Source organism: Silurus meridionalis, chromosome 6 (assembly GCF_014805685.1).
Source record: "Silurus meridionalis isolate SWU-2019-XX chromosome 6, ASM1480568v1, whole genome shotgun sequence".
Taxonomy (NCBI): domain Eukaryota; kingdom Metazoa; phylum Chordata; class Actinopteri; order Siluriformes; family Siluridae; genus Silurus; species Silurus meridionalis.
In genome coordinates, this window is record NC_060889.1 from 28,030,162 (window position 1) to 28,047,353 (window position 17,192).

A 17,192-nucleotide genomic window follows, 5' to 3' on the forward strand; every position below is an offset into this window, starting at 1 on the left:
AGGCTCAGGTACCAAATGCACGGCCCACCACTGTTATATACATACTGTAATATATAATATAAAATTCTGTACCTTTAATCTTCTGAATTGGCCTCCATGCTGTGTACAGTGTGTTTTAAAGAATTACTGAGCATGATTTTTTTGATTGACTTTCAGTTGTCTGAAGCAATAAAGACTATGTCCTACTCCATTACAGAGCTAATGATCTTCCAGTAAGAAGTGTAAAATTAAAAGTAAAAGCTATTTTAACTATATTTGCCAAGCAGAAGCAGAAATGCATGCAGCAAAAAAGCCCTATGTTTTATAATTGGAGGGTCCTGACAACATATTTAATTAGTCACAGCAGTGAAAAAGGTAAGAAGGTTTTTACGTGAGTCAATAAAGAGACATCAATTCTGAATTTACAGTAAAGTTTATTGGTTATAGTAAACGTATATAGCAAGTAAGATGCAAGTACATTATAGAACAAAATCCTGGTATATATTGATTTATATTAGGTTGAAGATACAAAGAAAGTGAAAGTACACCTAAAACAACACCTGGGTATTACTCATTACTTGATTAAAAACAGAGGATCTGTGAGTACATAATTTGGCAAAAACAGCCAGTGGTGTACAGTAAGTACAATAAGTAAATGTAATACAGAAAAAAAAAAAAATCAAATTGCAGTTAAATATTTAAAACCCAAATCACTAATAACTACAGCAAAAGTAAAAAGTGTTAGTGATTATTTAAGTGTAAAGGTAACAATAATAACAGACATAAAATATTGTAGATATCGTATTACAATATAGAAAAAGCAATTTGAACAGTATCATGGTTCTTTATTAACCTAATCAGCCCTTAATTTTTAATAAATTACAATCCTTACTGCTGCTCTGAGCCATGAGTTTGAAAGTAGAGATAAAAACAGACAAAAAAACCCCTACTCAATCCCACTCAAATCACTTTTTCATCTTAGTTAACTTTCTTTTGATCTCAGATGAATGTAACCTCCTGAATACGTAAACCTTTTTACTTTTTACTGTAGCAGTAATTAGAATACATTTTTGTAAATTGCATAGGGATGAATTTAAGTAGATTTTGTATGTATGTAGCATACTGAATTAAAATTATTTTATTCATTATTTTGATTCATTATTTGAAATAGAACAAATTCATGAATTAGACACAGATTACTGGTATACACCATCCTGGATGCTCAAATATAGACAGTTTTATCACCAAAAACATTTTTCAGATTTTCTGTAATTATGAATACTATTAGCACGGCTTGACTTTCTGTATCATTGTAATGTTTACCATACAGGGATAATCATCTAAAATGATCTATATTTGATGGCACAGTTTTACTGTGGAATTGTTATTTAGCCCAAACCCAGGGTAGAGAGGTTGAGTAAATGTGGTATGAACTCCGTGAAGGAGTGTCATCGTGTTGGAGACACTGTAGAAAGACAGAGATCCTGATTTATAATCTAGAAACACTCCAATTTTTGAGGAACTGTGGTTAATGGGGAGTCTGGTTTCCTGGTTGTTGTGCAAGAATGAGTAACTGGAAGAGCAGCAAATCAAACTCCAGGAATTCTTGTTGCGTCCCAATGCACATTCATTATTGCTTCCCTTCCTACTGATGTCTTTATATGAGACTGCTATAGAAACCCCATTACTGAAATTCACTTCCCAGTAAGCTCTCTCACACACACTCTCTTTACACAACACCTGGGAGTAATGGTTAAAACTCTCTGGATGTTCATAGCTTTCTGTTTGCATTGTTTCACCATAAAAATTTCTATTATGTGACCGTTTCTGTGGGATGTCTCTGTCAGTCGCCATTCTGTTAAAATCAGAAAGTTGGATACGTTGATGTGCCGTGTTGGGATCCAGTGTGAACCGGCAGAAATCTAAAAGAAAGCAAAAATGATTTTGTATTGAATAAAAACATAATCCTACTAAAGTTCTGTATTTTTTCCAGATTTTCTTCCTATCTTAGCCAATTCCCACTCTCCAGTTAGGTCTGCCCCATCACATGACAGATTTCACCCTGGCAGGACAGAAGTTATCAAAGTCTTCCAATGCGGCACATGAAGCCAGTTGGTCACGTTAGCTGGATTATTACCCATGCAACTTATACATACACATATATAATACATATATAGGTGAGCTCACCTATGATTGGCTACTGCCACTGTCCTTAATAGGCACAAAATGTACCCCTCCTATTCTGAGAGTACAGCCAACTCCCTGCCATGGACAGCTATAGCATCATTTTGTGTTAAATTGTGTGTCTATGCCTGCGTGTATGTAGAAAACACTTACATGGAAGAAATTCCTCTCTTTGGGGTTCTATGATCACAACATTCTTAACTAGAAAACAGGTAAACAAAATTACACGTATAAGCTCTCTCATCACAGTTAGACAAATGAACACAAAATGTTTTAGAATATATTTAAAATGTTATGTTAAATAATATAGTTGTATTTATAAATACTGTTATCTTTACAATATTTTATTTTATAGTATCACCACACAGGAGAAGGCAAACTTTTATCACATAATCACACCAGATAAAAGCATCAAATACCATAATACCAATATAGTACAAAAGAAAAATCAGCAATTCCACACAGGCAAATCATTTAAATTTTCCACTGTTAGCACCAAATTCAACCCAAATTACGTTGCAACACTTTTTTTTTGGATAAAGAAAACATATCAAATGTTTAAACTGAGGAAATGAACCATTTTAAGGAAAAAATAAGGTAATTTAAAATTTGATGGAATTTTTTTTTTTTTGCAACTAATGAAATTAATGTGTATAAATAGTATATTAAAGGCTCAGAGTCTCTCAGAAGTAAGGGGAACTCAGCCATTAGGATTGCACAAGCCAGTTCACGCTTAGTGCCGGTCCCAAGCCCGGATAAATGGGGAGGGTTGCATTAGGAAGGGCATCCAGCGTAAAACATGCGCCAAATCAAATATGCGGATCACGATAGAGAAAATCATACCGGATCGGTCGAGGCCCGGGATACCAACGACCGCCACAGGTATCGTTAACCAACAGGGTACCGGTGGAAATTGGGCTACTGTTGTCTGAAGAAGGAGAAGAAGGGGTGGAAGACGTCTACCAAGACGGCAGGAAAAGGAGAAGTGTAAGAGTGGAGGTTCGGATTGGTACTTTAAATGTTGGTACTATGACGGGGAAAGGGAGAGAGATAGCTGATATGATGGAGAGGAGAAAGGTAGATATGCTGTGTGTACAGGAGACCAAGTGGAAAGGGAGTAAGACCAGGAACATTGAATGTGTTTAAACTGTTCTATCATGGTGTGGATAGAAAGAGAAATGGTGTAGGGGTGATTCTGAAGGAAGAGTACAGGAAGAGTGCGGTGGAGGTGAAGAGAGTTTCTGATAGGGTGATGAACGTGAAGCTGGAAGTTGAAGGGATGATGATAAATGTCATCAGTGCATATGCTCCACAAGTCGACTGTGAGATGGAGGAGAAGGAAAGATTCTGGAGTGAATTAGATGAAGTGGTAGAATTGGTAACTAGGAATGAAAGATTGGTGATTGGGGCAGACTTTAATAGGCATGTAGGTGAAGGGAACAGAGGTGATGAGGAGGTGATGGTAGGTATGGCCTTAAGGAGAGGAATGTGGAAGAATGGAAATGGCAGTGGTGAACACTTATTTTGAGAATAAGGAGGATCATAGGGTGACGTATAAGAGTGGAGGAAGGTGCACACAGGTGGACTATGTTCTATGTAGGAGATGCAACCTGAAGGAGATTGGAGACTGTAAGGTGTTGGCAGGGGACAGTGTAGCTAGACAGCATCGAATGGTGGTCTGTAGGATGGTTTTGGAGGTGAAGAAGCAGAGGAGGAGAGTGAAGACTAGAAGAATAAGATGGTGGAAACTAAAGGCAGAAGACTGTAGTGTAAGATTCAGGGAAGAAGTCAGACAGGTTCTCTGTGGTGGTGAGGTGTTGCTGAATGATTGGGCAACTGCGGCAGAAGTGATAAGGGAGACAGCTATAAAGATACTTGGTGTGACAACTGGAAATAAAAAGGAAGACAAAGAGACATGGTGATGGAATGAGGAAGTGCAGGAGAGCATAAGGAGAAAGAGGCTGGAGAAACAGAATTGGGATCAGCAGAGAGTAAGAAAAGTAGGCAGGAGTACAAGGAGATATGGCAGCAGGTAAAGAGGGATGTGGCGAAAGCCAAGGAAAAGGTATATAAGGAGCTGTATGAGAATTTGGACACTAAGGAAGGAGAAAAGGATTTGTACTGATTGGCCAGGCAGAGGGACCGAGCTGGGAAGGATGTGCTGCAAGTTAGAGCAATAAAGGATGGCGATGAAAATCGTTGACTAGTGAGGAGAGTGTGTTGAGAAGATTTAGGGAGTATTTTGAGCAGCTGATGTCTGAGGAAAATGAGAGAGAGAGAGAAGGTTGGATGATGTGGAGTTGGTGAAGTAGGAAGTGAATAGGATTAGTAAGGAGGAAGTGAGAGCAGCGATTAAGAGGATGAAAAGTGGAAAGTCAATTGGGCCAGATGACATACCAGTAGAAGCATGGAGATGTTTAGGAGAGATGCAGTGGAGTTTTTAACAAGATTGTTTAACAGGATTATGGAAGGTGAGAAGATGCCTGAGGAATGGAGAAGAAGTGTGCTGGTACTGATCTTTAAGAATAAGGGAGATGTGCAGACCTGCAGTAACTACAGGGGAATTAAGTTGACCAGTCACACCATGAAGTTATGTAAAAGAGTAATGGAAGCCAGGCTGAGAGAAGAGGTGACCATCTGTGAGCAACAGTATGGTTTTATGTCGAGGAAGAGCACCACAGACGCATTATTTGCTTTAAGGATGTTGATGGAGAAGTATAGAGAAGGACAGAAGGAATCGCATTGTGTATTTGTTGATCTAGAGAAAGTGTACGACAGAGTGCCAAGAGAGGAGTTGTGGTATTGTATGAGGAAGTCAGGTGTGTCAGAGAAGTATGTGGGGGTGGTGCAGGACATGTATGAGGACAGTGTGACAGCAGTAAAGTGTGCAGTAGGAACGACAGACTGGTTCAAGGTGGAGGTTGGACTGCATCAAGGATCGGCTCTGAGCCCTTTCCTGTTTGCACTGGTGATGGACAGGTTGACGGACGAGGTCAGACAGGAGTCTCCGTGGACTATGATGTTTGCGGATGATATTGTGATTTGTGGTGAGAGTATGGAGCAGGTTGAGAAGAGCCTGGAGAGGTGGAGGTACATGCTGGAGAGAAGGGGAATGAAAGTCAGTAGGAGTAAGACAGAGTACATGTGTGTGAATGAGAGGGAGGACAGTGGAGGGGTGCGGTTGCAGGGAGAAGAGGTGGAGAAGGTGGAGAAGTTTAGGTACCTGGGGTCAACAGTGCAAAGTAATGGAGAGTGTGTTAGAGAAGTGAAGAATAGAGTGCAGGCAGGGTGGAGTATTGTGATAGAAGAGTATCTGCAAGAGTGAAAGGGAAAGTTTATAGGACTGTGGTGAGACCTGAGATGTTGTATGGTTTAGAGACAGTGGCATTGAGTAAAAGACAGGAGGTGGAGCTGGAGGTAGCAGAGCTGAAGATGTTAAGGTTTTCGTTTGGAGTGAGGAGGATGGACAGTATTAAAAATGAGTTTATTAGAGGGTCAGCGCATGTAGGACGTTTTGGAAACAAGGTGAGGGAGATGTGATTGAGATGGTTAGGACATGTGCAGAGAAGGGACATGGGGTATATCGGTAGGAGAATGCTGAGGATGGAGCCGCCAGGAAGAAGGAAAAGAGGAAGACCAAGGAGGAGGTTTATGGATATCGTGAGGGAAGACATGCAGGTAGTTGGGTTGAAAGTGGCAGATGTAGAGGACAGGGGGGTATGGAGACGGGTGATCCGCTATGGGGACCCCTAATGGGAGAAGCCAAAAGAAGAAGAAAAAGAAGAAGAAGAAGTCTCTCAGAAGTAAAGATTGGCAAAGCTTCACCAAACTGTAAAAGACTCTGTCTACAAATAATGTTTCTCATCATTAAATTGTAAAACAGTTTAATAACTCATAGTTTGCAGAACATATAAATTTCAAATAATCTGGAGAAATCTCAGTTATCAAGGGAAAAGGGGGAAAAAAAATCAATATTAGATGCCCATGACCTTCAGGCCTTCAGGCAAACTTTTCATGATTCTGTAATGGAAATCACTGCATATGTGAACACAGTTTGCTACTTCCTCCACAAATGCAGATTAAATCTCTAATATGCAAAGAAGAAGGCATGCATGAACATGATTGGATGAGAAACACCACAATCATCTCTGGGCCAAAGCTCATTAAAAATTTACTGAAGTAAAGTAGAAAATTGTTCTGTGATCAGACAATTGAAAATTGAAAATTTCTTAATTTGTCTTTTTGTAAAATGTGGACACCATGTAGCCCAGACTAAAGAGGAGAGGGACAATCTGACTTGTTATCAGCGCTCTGTTCAAACAGCTGCATCTCTGATAGTAGGGGAGTGCATTAGTGCCTGTGGAATGGGCTTAGTAAATATTACACTTAGTAAGTGTATGTCGTTCATTGTGCAATATGCAATCTGAGGGAAGGTAATGTTTGTCGCTCTGTCTTACCCTCACTTGATATCTTCTCATGCTCTTCTTTAAAGCATGCTTCCATCTTCTCTTTGAACTGAGACACAGACTTTTCTACATCTTTGAAAGAGTAGAAAGTACTAGTTGTGATGTTGGGTAAATCTGCAGATCCAGGAGTCACGAGAGATTTAAAACTCTACATAAAAAACAAACATCATTAGAAAGAAGTAAAAAGTATAAAAAATGGTTAAATGGACTACTGAGACTTTACTACAGTACATAACAAACATGTAAAATAGGCTTTAGGGAGTGAAAAAAGGTCTTGGAGTGAAATTGTTGTACACATTGTGTTAGGAGTATTTTTTAGATTTGTAGATTAGTGTACCTATGTGCAAGTTGGAAGTGAAAAAAAATACAAAAAGATTTAACTAACATCATTGAGCAGAACTATTGTGTGAGTATATATATATATATATATATATATATATATATATATATATATATATATATATATATATATATATATATATACACACACACACACACACACACACATATACAGTGAGGAAAGTAAGTATTTGAACACCCTGCTATTTTGCAAGTTCTCCCACTTAGAAATCATGGAGGGGTCTGAAATTGTCATCGTAGGTGCATGTCCACTGTGAGAGACATAATCTAAAAAAAAATCCATAAATCACAATATATAATTTGTAAACTATTTATTGACCCTCAAAGACCTGTTAGTCTGCCTTTAAAATGTCCACCTCCACTACATTTATTATCCTAAATTAGATGCTTCTGTTTGAGGTCGTTAGCTGCATAAAGACACCTGTCCACCCCATACAATCAGTAAGAATCCAACTACTAACATGGCCAAGACCAAAGAGCTGTCCAAAGACACTAGAGACAAAATTGTACACCTCCACAAGGCTGGAAAGGGCTACGGGGAAATTGCCAAGCAGCTTGGTGAAAAAAGGTCCACTGTTGCAGCAATCATTAGAAAATGGAAGAAGCTAAACATGACTGTCAATCTCCCTCAGACTGGGGCTCCATGCAAGATCTCACCTCGTGGGGTCTCAATGATCCTAAGGAAAGTGAGAAATCAGCCCAGAACTACACGGGAGGAGCTGGTCAATGACCTGAAAAGAGCTGGGACCACCGTTTCCAAGGTTACTGTTGGTAATACACTAAGACGTCATGGTTTGAAATCATGCATGGCACGGAAGGTTCCCCTGCTTAAACCAGCACATGTCCAAGCACGTCTTAAGTTTGCTAATGACCAGTTGGTTGATCCAGAGGAGTCATGGGAGAAAGTCATGTGGTCAGATGAGACCAAAATAGAACTTTTGGGTCATAATTCCACTAAACGTGTTTGGAGGAAGAAGAATGATGAGTACCATCCCAAGAACACCATCCCTACTGTGAAGCATGGGGGTGGTAGCGTCATGCTTTGGGGGTGTTTTTCCACACATGGGACGGGGCGACTGCACTGTATTAAGGAGAGGATGACCGGGGCCATGTATTGCGAGATTTTGGGGAACAACCTCCTTCCCTCAGTTAGAGCATTGAAGATGGGTCGAGGCTGGGTCTTCCAACATGACAATGACCCGAAGCACACAGCCAGGATAACCAAGGAGTGGCTCTGTCAGAAGCATATCAAGGTTCTGGCATGGCCTAGCCAGTCTCCAGACCTAAACCCAATAGAGAATCTTTGGAGGGAGCTCAAACTCCGTGTTTCTCAGTGACAGGCCAGAAACCTGACTGATCTAGAGAAGATCTATGTGGGCCAAAATCCCTCCTGCAGTGTGTGCAAACCTGGTGAAAAACTACAGGAAACGTTTGACCTCTGTAATTGCAAACAAAGGCTACTGTACCAAATATTAACATTGACTTTCTCAGGTGTTCAAATACTTATTTGCAGCTGTATCATACAAATAAATAGTTACAAAATCATACATTGTGATTTCTGGATTTTTTTTTTTAGATTATGTCTCTCACAGTGGACATGCACCTACGATGAAAATTTCAGACCCCTCCATGGTTTCTAAGTGGGAGAACTTGTAAAATAGCAGGGTGTTCAAATACTTATTTTCCTCACTGTATATATAATATATATATACACAGTGGAACCTTGACACTCGCAACATTGATAGTTTGCGACTTTTCATTTGGAACTGTACTGAGAGTAACTCGAGAAAAATCTGATAGGTTCGAAAGTTAGGAGTAACATTTCAAAACAGAGTTTGTACTAATAAATGACATAAAAATCTTTAAAAAATTATTTTATTATTTAATTAAAGTAGTAAATAAAACATATATATGACAAGTAATTAACAATTTCTATTGAGTTTACAGTACAGTACATGTACAATTCCCCTTCAACCATCAAAAGTAGAGTCAAAACATGTGTATATATACTCATTGTGTGAGTATGTATATGTGTGTGTGTGTGTGTGTGTGTGTGTGTGTGTCCGTGTCCGTGTGTGTGTGTGTGTGTGTGTGTGTGTGTGTGTGTGTGTGTGTGTGTGTGTTGTTGGATGGGAAAGTGAGTGTTGGATGGGCAAGCTGCAGGACTGCTCTATTCTGCCTCTGTGCTCTTTAGTTTTAGCTTGAATGCTCACCTGGATGATGATTCAAAATGAAATCATAAAAATTGTATTTCTTTATGTTAAAACAAGCCTACATTCCTTTCTTTCTTTTATCAATAAAAATAGTTCCAATGTAATTCCAATTCCTCTCTTGTAAAGGGCCCTTGACCCTAAAACATTTGCTATTACATGCTTTTCACTTCCATGTTTTACTGTTTTGGGTCATTATGTATAAGTATCAGAAAGTAACCTTTAGTAGGTCTCGGAGGCAGTAAGTCAGTACTCTGCTCTTACTCCAGAATTACTGCTATATTCTCAATACAGCAGGATTCAGTGAGCTCTATTTTCTTGATAGTCTGGTCATTAGTTGTCTGCTTAGATGCCCATCAATGCAACTAAATTCTCTTTTACTTTGCACTAAAATGCTCTCCTCTTCAGGCAGTTGGTGTATTAAATATTAATTGGTTATGGCCTCAGTAATGTTACCTGCAGAAAATAGATGGGATCCTCAGTGTGTGAAAGCTCCTCCATCTCAGCATTTCTCTTCTTCAGCTCTGCAATCTCCTTCTCCAGTTTTTTAATAACTTCTTCAGCTCGACTCACTGCAGCTTTCTCCTGGGCTTTGATCAGTGTCATCACCTCAATGCATCTTTTCTCAATAGATTTGATAAGCTCAGTAAAGTGCTTCCTAGTTTCCTGCACTGCTGTTTGTGCAGAATGCTGGGAAAAGACACAGACAGAAAGAGATGTCACTTTTTAACCCAGTCACTGTCGGTGATTTTCGGACTAGAACAGAACAGAAAAGTGTTGGATGGACCATGAAAATGCTCTTCTGTCAACCCCATTGCTCTACTTCTTAAAATTTACCTTGTGAGTCTCCACAGCCTTTGTTAGCTCCTGAAGCTTCTGCCCTCTCGCTTTGATTTTCTGCTGACATTTTGCCTGCACATCCAACAGCGGTTTCTACACAGAATAGAGGACAGAATTCACATCGTTGTAAAAATATAACATTAAATACACAATATACACTCTGCAATAATCTTAAAATTTGTATCAGCTCTAGAGCTATTGAAGGTTCTTTGGTTTGTAATGTACCACCAAATGGCCTAATGATGGAATCAACTGGTGTGGGTGAAGGTATGCTGCGTGTCTCTTACGCTGCAGTAAAAGATTCTTTAAATGGATTGCAATTTGTTTCATGAATCCACATTTTAAACACTAGTCTGACTTCAATTTATAATAAAAATGTAACTTGAATATATTTTATTAATGCTGATCTGTATGTACAGTCCTGCAGTACATGTGGGAAGTTCTGACTATAGAATGCTTCCCTGAGTGTTTTGCCAAATCTCCTTAAATACCCAAACTACCATTAACGCTCGTAAATTCAATTAAATAAAAGCTTTGCAAACCCTTCCTAGGGACAAATTCCTCTTCTACTTCTTCTTCTTTTTCTTCTTCTTTTTTCAGCTGCTCCCATTAGGGGTCGCCACAGTGGATCATCCGTCTGTCCTCTACATTTGCCTCTTTAAACCCAACTACCTACATGTCTTCCCTCACCACATACACAAACCTCCTCCTTGGTCTTCCTCTTTTCCTCCTTCCTGGTGGCTCCATCCTCAGCATTCTCCTACTGATATACCCCATGTCCCTCCTCTGCACATGTCCAAACCATCTGAATCTCGGCTTCCTCACCTTGTTTTCAAAACGTCCTACATGCCCTGTCCCTCTAATAAACTAATTTTTAATTCTGTCCTTCCGTCTGACCTCGTCCGTCAATCTGTCCATCACCACTGCAAACAGGAAGGAGCTCAGGGCCGATCCTTGATACAGTCCAACCTCCACCTTGAACCAGTCCGTCGTTCCTACTGCACACTTCACTGCTGTCACACTGTCCTCATACATGTCCTCACATACTTCTCTGATACACCTGACTTCCTCATACAATACCACAACTGCTCTCTCCACCCTGTCGTACGCTTTCTCTAAATCCACAAACACACAATGCAACTCCTTCTGACCTTCTCTGTACTTCTCCATCAACATTCTCAAAGCAAATAATGCGTCTGTGGTGCTCTTCCTCGGCATGAAACCATACTGTTGCTCACAGATGGTCACGTCTTCTCTCAGCCTGGCCTCCACTACTCTTTCCCATAACTTCATGGTGTGACTGATCACCTTTATTCCCCTGTAGTTACTGCAGGTCTGCACATCTCCTTTATTCTTAAAGATCGGTACCAGCACACTCCTTCTCCATTCCTCAGGCATCTTCTCACCTTCCATAATCCTGTTAAACAATCTGGATAAAAACTCCACTGCATCTCTCCTAAACATCTAGTCAAGTAAAGTGAAGTCAAGTTTATTTCTATTGCGCTTTTAACAACAGACATTGTATCAAAGCAGCTTTACAGAATTTAACAGTTAAGGTGAATGGTGTCCATTTATCCCTGATGAGTAGCCGTGGTGACTGTGGCAAGGAAAAACTTCCTTAGATGTTATGATGAAGAAACCTTGAAAGGAACCAGACTCAAAAGGGGAACCCATCCTCATTTGGATGTCATGAAGAGTGTGATCATAAATCTTTAAACAATACAGAACACTGGAGAGTGAGAACTAACATGAGTACTGGAGTATAAGATTATAAGTAATTATTAAATACGTTATCAGACAGTTTAAACCAACATGAACACAGACATCTCCACGCTTCTACCGGTATGTCATCTGGTCCAATGGACTTTTCACTCTTCATCCTCTTAATCGCTGCTCTCACTTCCTCCTTACTAATCCTATTCACTTCCTGCTTCACCATCTCCACACCATCCAACCTTCTCTCTCTCATTTTCCTCATTCATCAGCTGCTCAAAATACACCCTCCACCTTCTCAACACACTCTCCTCACTAGTCAACACATTTCCATCTGCATCCTTTATTGCTCTAACTTGCAGCACATCCTTCCCAGTTCGGTCCCTCTGCCTGGCCAATCGGTATAAAACCAATACCTGATAAAGATCTTCTCCAGGACAATTCTCACATCAGTAGGTCATATTTTTCCCTAAACCTGAGATCTTTATTTTTGGTCTGTTGTACTGATATGGAACTAAAATCATATTTCCAATGACAATGAGACCTTTTAAATGATACTGTCTATAAAAATGTTTTAATCAACCTTATCTAGCATGTGTTTTAATCAAACCCGCGATGTGTCGGCTCGGAGACGGGCTCTGAGTTACGACAGTACCGAACATGAATACATAAATTACAGTTTTATAGTAGATTGAATTCTGGGAACTTCTATGTCAACATTCCAAGACCCAGCCATATCGCCAGGAGGGAAAGAGGGGGGCTTAAAGATAGGTGATAGGGCAGCTGAACAGATGGATTTCTCTCCTCAGATTGGAAAGTTTATTGTTTTGTTGCATGGCAGTTCTCGGGGTTTGACCTCCTGAAGAGATCTGAACATCCTTACAACTTGCTGGAAAAAAACAGTTTTTTTGGAGCGTTTCTCAGTTCGGAAATGAAATTCTCAAAACTACTTGGTCAACCTCCACATCATGTCGTCACTGCTGTTTTCTAAATTATCAGTTGTTAATGTCAAGTTTGTTTAAAATATATTATAGTGGTTTTTACCTGAATACTTTTTTACAGTTTTTCTCAGTTGCTTTGGTGCATTTCTAGAATCATCCTTAATATTTGCAAACCAGTGAAAGCATTACTCAAAACAATGTGTAAATATACAATATATATAAAGTTCATTGACACAAATAGTTACTTTTTTGCGAGGAATTTAGGAAATTTAGGAAAAGTGCAGGTTTTTGCATGTAAACCATTGTGTTGTTTGTACAAATTGTATTAATAAAATGTAAGTATTTATATAAAATTTGTATTGCAAATATTAAGAATGATTTGAGAAATGCTCCAAAGCAACTAAGAAAAACTGTAATATGATTAATGCCGAAATTGTTTCAAACTAGAACATTTCTTTACAATATAAAGAAACCGAGTGTAGTTTAAGGCAGCACACAGATTCAGTTATGTTAAAAATGGGAGGAGACCAGAGGCCACATGAACAGGAGGAGAACATGAATAGTATCACAAAACAGGCAATCATTCAAAGAGAGGATTGTACAGGAGAGGTTATAGCCCTTTAATGCCCTGAAAGCAATTCTATTCAAGCTAAACCTATTTTTAAATGAACTGTACCCATCATTGCATTTTCCTCTAATTGTAGAAGACAGCTGTACAAAAGTGTTACCTGTTTCTCAGCTCTTCCTGCTGCAGCTGATATTGTGTCATGTCGTTTATGTTCATCCATAGTACACAAGATACAGATACACTGCTGGTCAGTGCGACAGTAAACCTCCAGCAGTTTGTCGTGCTGAGAGCAGATCTGCTCCTGGAGTTGTCTGAAGGCTTCCACCAGCTTGTGCTTCTTAAAGGCAGGAGATTCATAATGAGGCTGGAGGTGAGTTTCACAGAAAGACGCCAGACACACCAGACACGACTTCACTGCTTTGTCTTTTCTCCCAGAGCAGGAATCGCACTCCACATCCTCAGGTCCAGCTGGACATTGAGTGGAACGTGTACCTTGGTGTCCTGCCCTCCTCAGTGTCTCCATGACTTCAGCCAGAACAGTGTTTTTACTCACAGCAGGTCTTGGAGTGAAGGTCTGTCGACACTGAGGACAGCTATAGACTCCCTTCTGATCCTCCTGATCCCAGCAGCCATTGATGCACCGCATACAGAAACTGTGGCCACACAGGATTGCTACTGGATCCTTGAGGAGATCCAGACAAATTGGACAACTGAACTGGTCCTGAGCCACAGAAATATTCGCTTCTGCCATTTTACACACAGAAACACACAGTCACTTACAGCAGCAGCTCACACTTCCTGGTCCTTGAGACAAAGAAAACGAATCTTAAGGCTGTACGCCCTCAAACTGAACAGAAAAAGATTGGTTTCACTTTCATTTCTGATAAATTGAGAGATGAGTTGCCAAGTGTGTGTGTGTGTGTGACACACACACACTTACAGTAGCTCAGTTCAGTTTGTAAAAGCTGTGTTGGAAACGGGCATGTATGATACTAAAAGAAAATGTTGAAGAAAATAATAATAATAGAAGACACTTCTGCTGTAAGAGATTGTGTATAATATCAGTACACCAGGTGATTACAGAGGCTAAGTCATCTGATACAGCACTCCAGCACTCCACTTCTTGGACAAATAGTTCTTACATAACCTAGAGCAGGGGTGGGCAAACTTTTTGCCTCACGGGCCACAATGGGTTCTAAAATTTGACAGAGGGGCCGGGCCAGGATATACAGTATATATATATATATATATATATATATATATATATATATATATATATATATATATATATATTACATACACATTATTATATATCTATATATCACATTACATTAGAGCTGAACTCCTTTAAGACGGAGTCAGACTGAAGATCGATCAGTTCCAATTGCACTTCTTGTGGCGGGGTTTCAGGGCTTTGGGACAGGGGCAAAGGGACGGCTGTTATTGTACTCTTTGAAAACCCTGACAGTTTCTTGGCATATTAGGCATACAGCCTTTGATCGGACTTCAGCGAAAAATATTTTGTTGTCCACTCCATATTAAATATTCGGCGCTCACTATCCACTTTTCTTTGATAAGCTAATTTTTGCAGAAGGGCTCATAAGAGAAGAAGAGAGTACCGGCATGTGCGTAAATTTCATGTAACAGTAGGGGGGGACAATAAATATAAAATTTCTCATGAGCAATTTTTGAAGGGGGACACAAATAATACAGTCAAATTGTACTTACAGTATAAAGACACAGTGTCCCCACAGTGAAAAACTTTGTTTCTATCATTATTATTGTAGCACGGAGACTGCGTCAATTACAATGATAATTCAAACTGCTTTAGATAAATAAAGTAAAACTATCATAAAAAAAATCACAACAATAAAAACAAGGAATTAAAAAAAGGTTTAACATTTTATTTACAAATTAATTAAGACACTTAAGAACAGAATAGAAAATGATTATACAAAAAAATACAGTGGGGTCAGTTCAGACGTAGCACAGTGCTCATTTAGTAAATGCACAGATAAACAATATGCTAATTGTGGCCGTTAATGTTAAATTAACATTATACCAAGTCGTCCCAAATAAAACACTGCATGGGAAACGGATTTGGCGTGTTAGTGTCAAGTCAAGTCAAGTCAAGTCAAGTTTATTTGTATAGCGCTTTTCACAACAGACATTGTCTCAAAGCAGCTTTACACAAATCACCAGTTAAGGTGAATGGTGTGAATTTGTCCCTGATGAGCAGCCGTGGCGACTGTGGCAAGGAAAAACTCCCTTAGATGTTATGAGGAAGAAACCTTGAGAGGAACCAGACTCAAAAGGGGAACCCATCCTCATCTGGGTGATATCAAGAGTTTGATCATAAATCTTTCAACAATACAGAACACTGGACAGTGAGAACTAACATGATTACTGGAGTATAAGATTATAAGTGATGTTCTTTCTGCAGTCTTATACAGTCTATATGGTTAGTAGCTCCTAGTTTTATAAGCTCAGCATTTGTGATCATCACAGATCCAGCATCAGCTTCTCCATGCCAGAGCCTTTAAACACTCCAGGAGGTCCAATGTCAAAACTCCACACATGTAGCGGGATCCAAATGGCACTGGTACGTCTCTAGATGGTTCGGGATGTTTGCGAGTTCGGCATCTACTTCTTCAAAGGTCCGTAATCATCACGAGGTGGGAGGTGACTGGAGCTGGAGGAACCTCAGGATGCCTCGGGATGGGGAGTGAAAGAGAAGCAGTGGAGAGGAATTAGCGTAGCTGCTGTTCATGATATTAACAGCACAAGTTGATAATGTGCATGTGATCAGATGTTCTGGAGCACAAGGTTATGATGTGATGTGTGTTATGTGTAGGCTTTGCTAAAAAGATATGTTTTTAATCTACACTTAAACTGGGTGAGTGTGTCTGAGCCCCGAACACTGTCAGGAAGACTATTCCAGAGTTTAGGAGCTAAATGTGAAAATGCTCTACCACCTTTAGTGGACTTTGCTATTCTAGGAACTACTAGAAGTCCAGAGTTTTGAGATCTCAGGGAGCGTGGCGGATTGTAGCGTGTTAAAAGACTGGATAGATACATGGGAGCCAAACCATTTAGTGCTTTATAAGTGAGAAGTAATAGTTTGTAGTCTATTCTATAGTGTCAGTGCACTAGTACATTAGTTGCAGTGTTAGCTGCAGTGCACTGTGCTACAAGTTAACGTTAACTAGATAGGTCATATTTTAATCGCTAATAGAGCAGATTCATGGAAAATTACATCGGTAATCAGCATTTTTGCCGCAACTAATTTATGAATGAGTCTGCATCAACTACATTAAAGAGAATCGCTTTATTTAAAGTGAATAAAATGCCTTAATGGAGTTGAACATTAATTGAGGCGCAGACACACACCTGACTCGTGTGTGTAGAGTAGGTGAGATGAACTGGGATGCAGGCAGTGGGTCAAACCACTGTGAGGAAGGGGGCGGGCATGTCCCCTCCGTCCCCCCAGGATTTACGCCCATTAATGCCGGTAAAACACGCGAACAGGGTCAATGTATCTGAAGTGCGACATCTTTAGGGGAAATGTGGGCATTACAGGTGAAAGGTAAATTGAACAAGGTTTACCCGTACCTATTTTAATAGAATTTGGTCACGTTCTGCGGGCCGTAGTTTGCCCATGTCTGACCTAGAGGCAGGGCCGATGCTAACCATAGACAGAGCAGGCAATTACCTAGGGCCTCGGGCTTGGATGAGTCACCTCTATAACCAAAACAAACCTATATACTAATTCACTAATCAAGACGGGCAGCAAAAGACAAGACTCTTTGTCCAGAAGAAAACTTGGTCTCAGGCCTACACAACTTTCACAAGAGTAAAATTAAATGATAATTCCCATCTGACAAAGAACTACACTTTAAAGACAAAATCTGAAGAAAAGATTTGTCTTTTA

General features: G+C 39.8%; 1 protein-coding gene across 1 annotated transcript; it reads right to left on the reverse strand.

Moving 5' to 3' along the window:
• Positions 1-401: 401 nt before the first annotated feature.
• Positions 402-14,101, reverse strand: LOC124387398 (tripartite motif-containing protein 16-like). Its single transcript, XM_046851726.1, has 6 exons — positions 13,422-14,101; positions 10,037-10,132; positions 9,656-9,889; positions 6,621-6,777; positions 2,317-2,364; positions 402-1,901 (listed from the first exon to the last, which is right to left on the reverse strand). The coding sequence occupies exons 1-6, from the start codon at positions 14,010-14,012 to the stop codon at positions 1,330-1,332; spliced, it is 1,698 nt and encodes a 565-aa protein (XP_046707682.1). The 5' UTR covers positions 14,013-14,101; the 3' UTR covers positions 402-1,329.
• Positions 14,102-17,192: the final 3,091 nt, after the last annotated feature.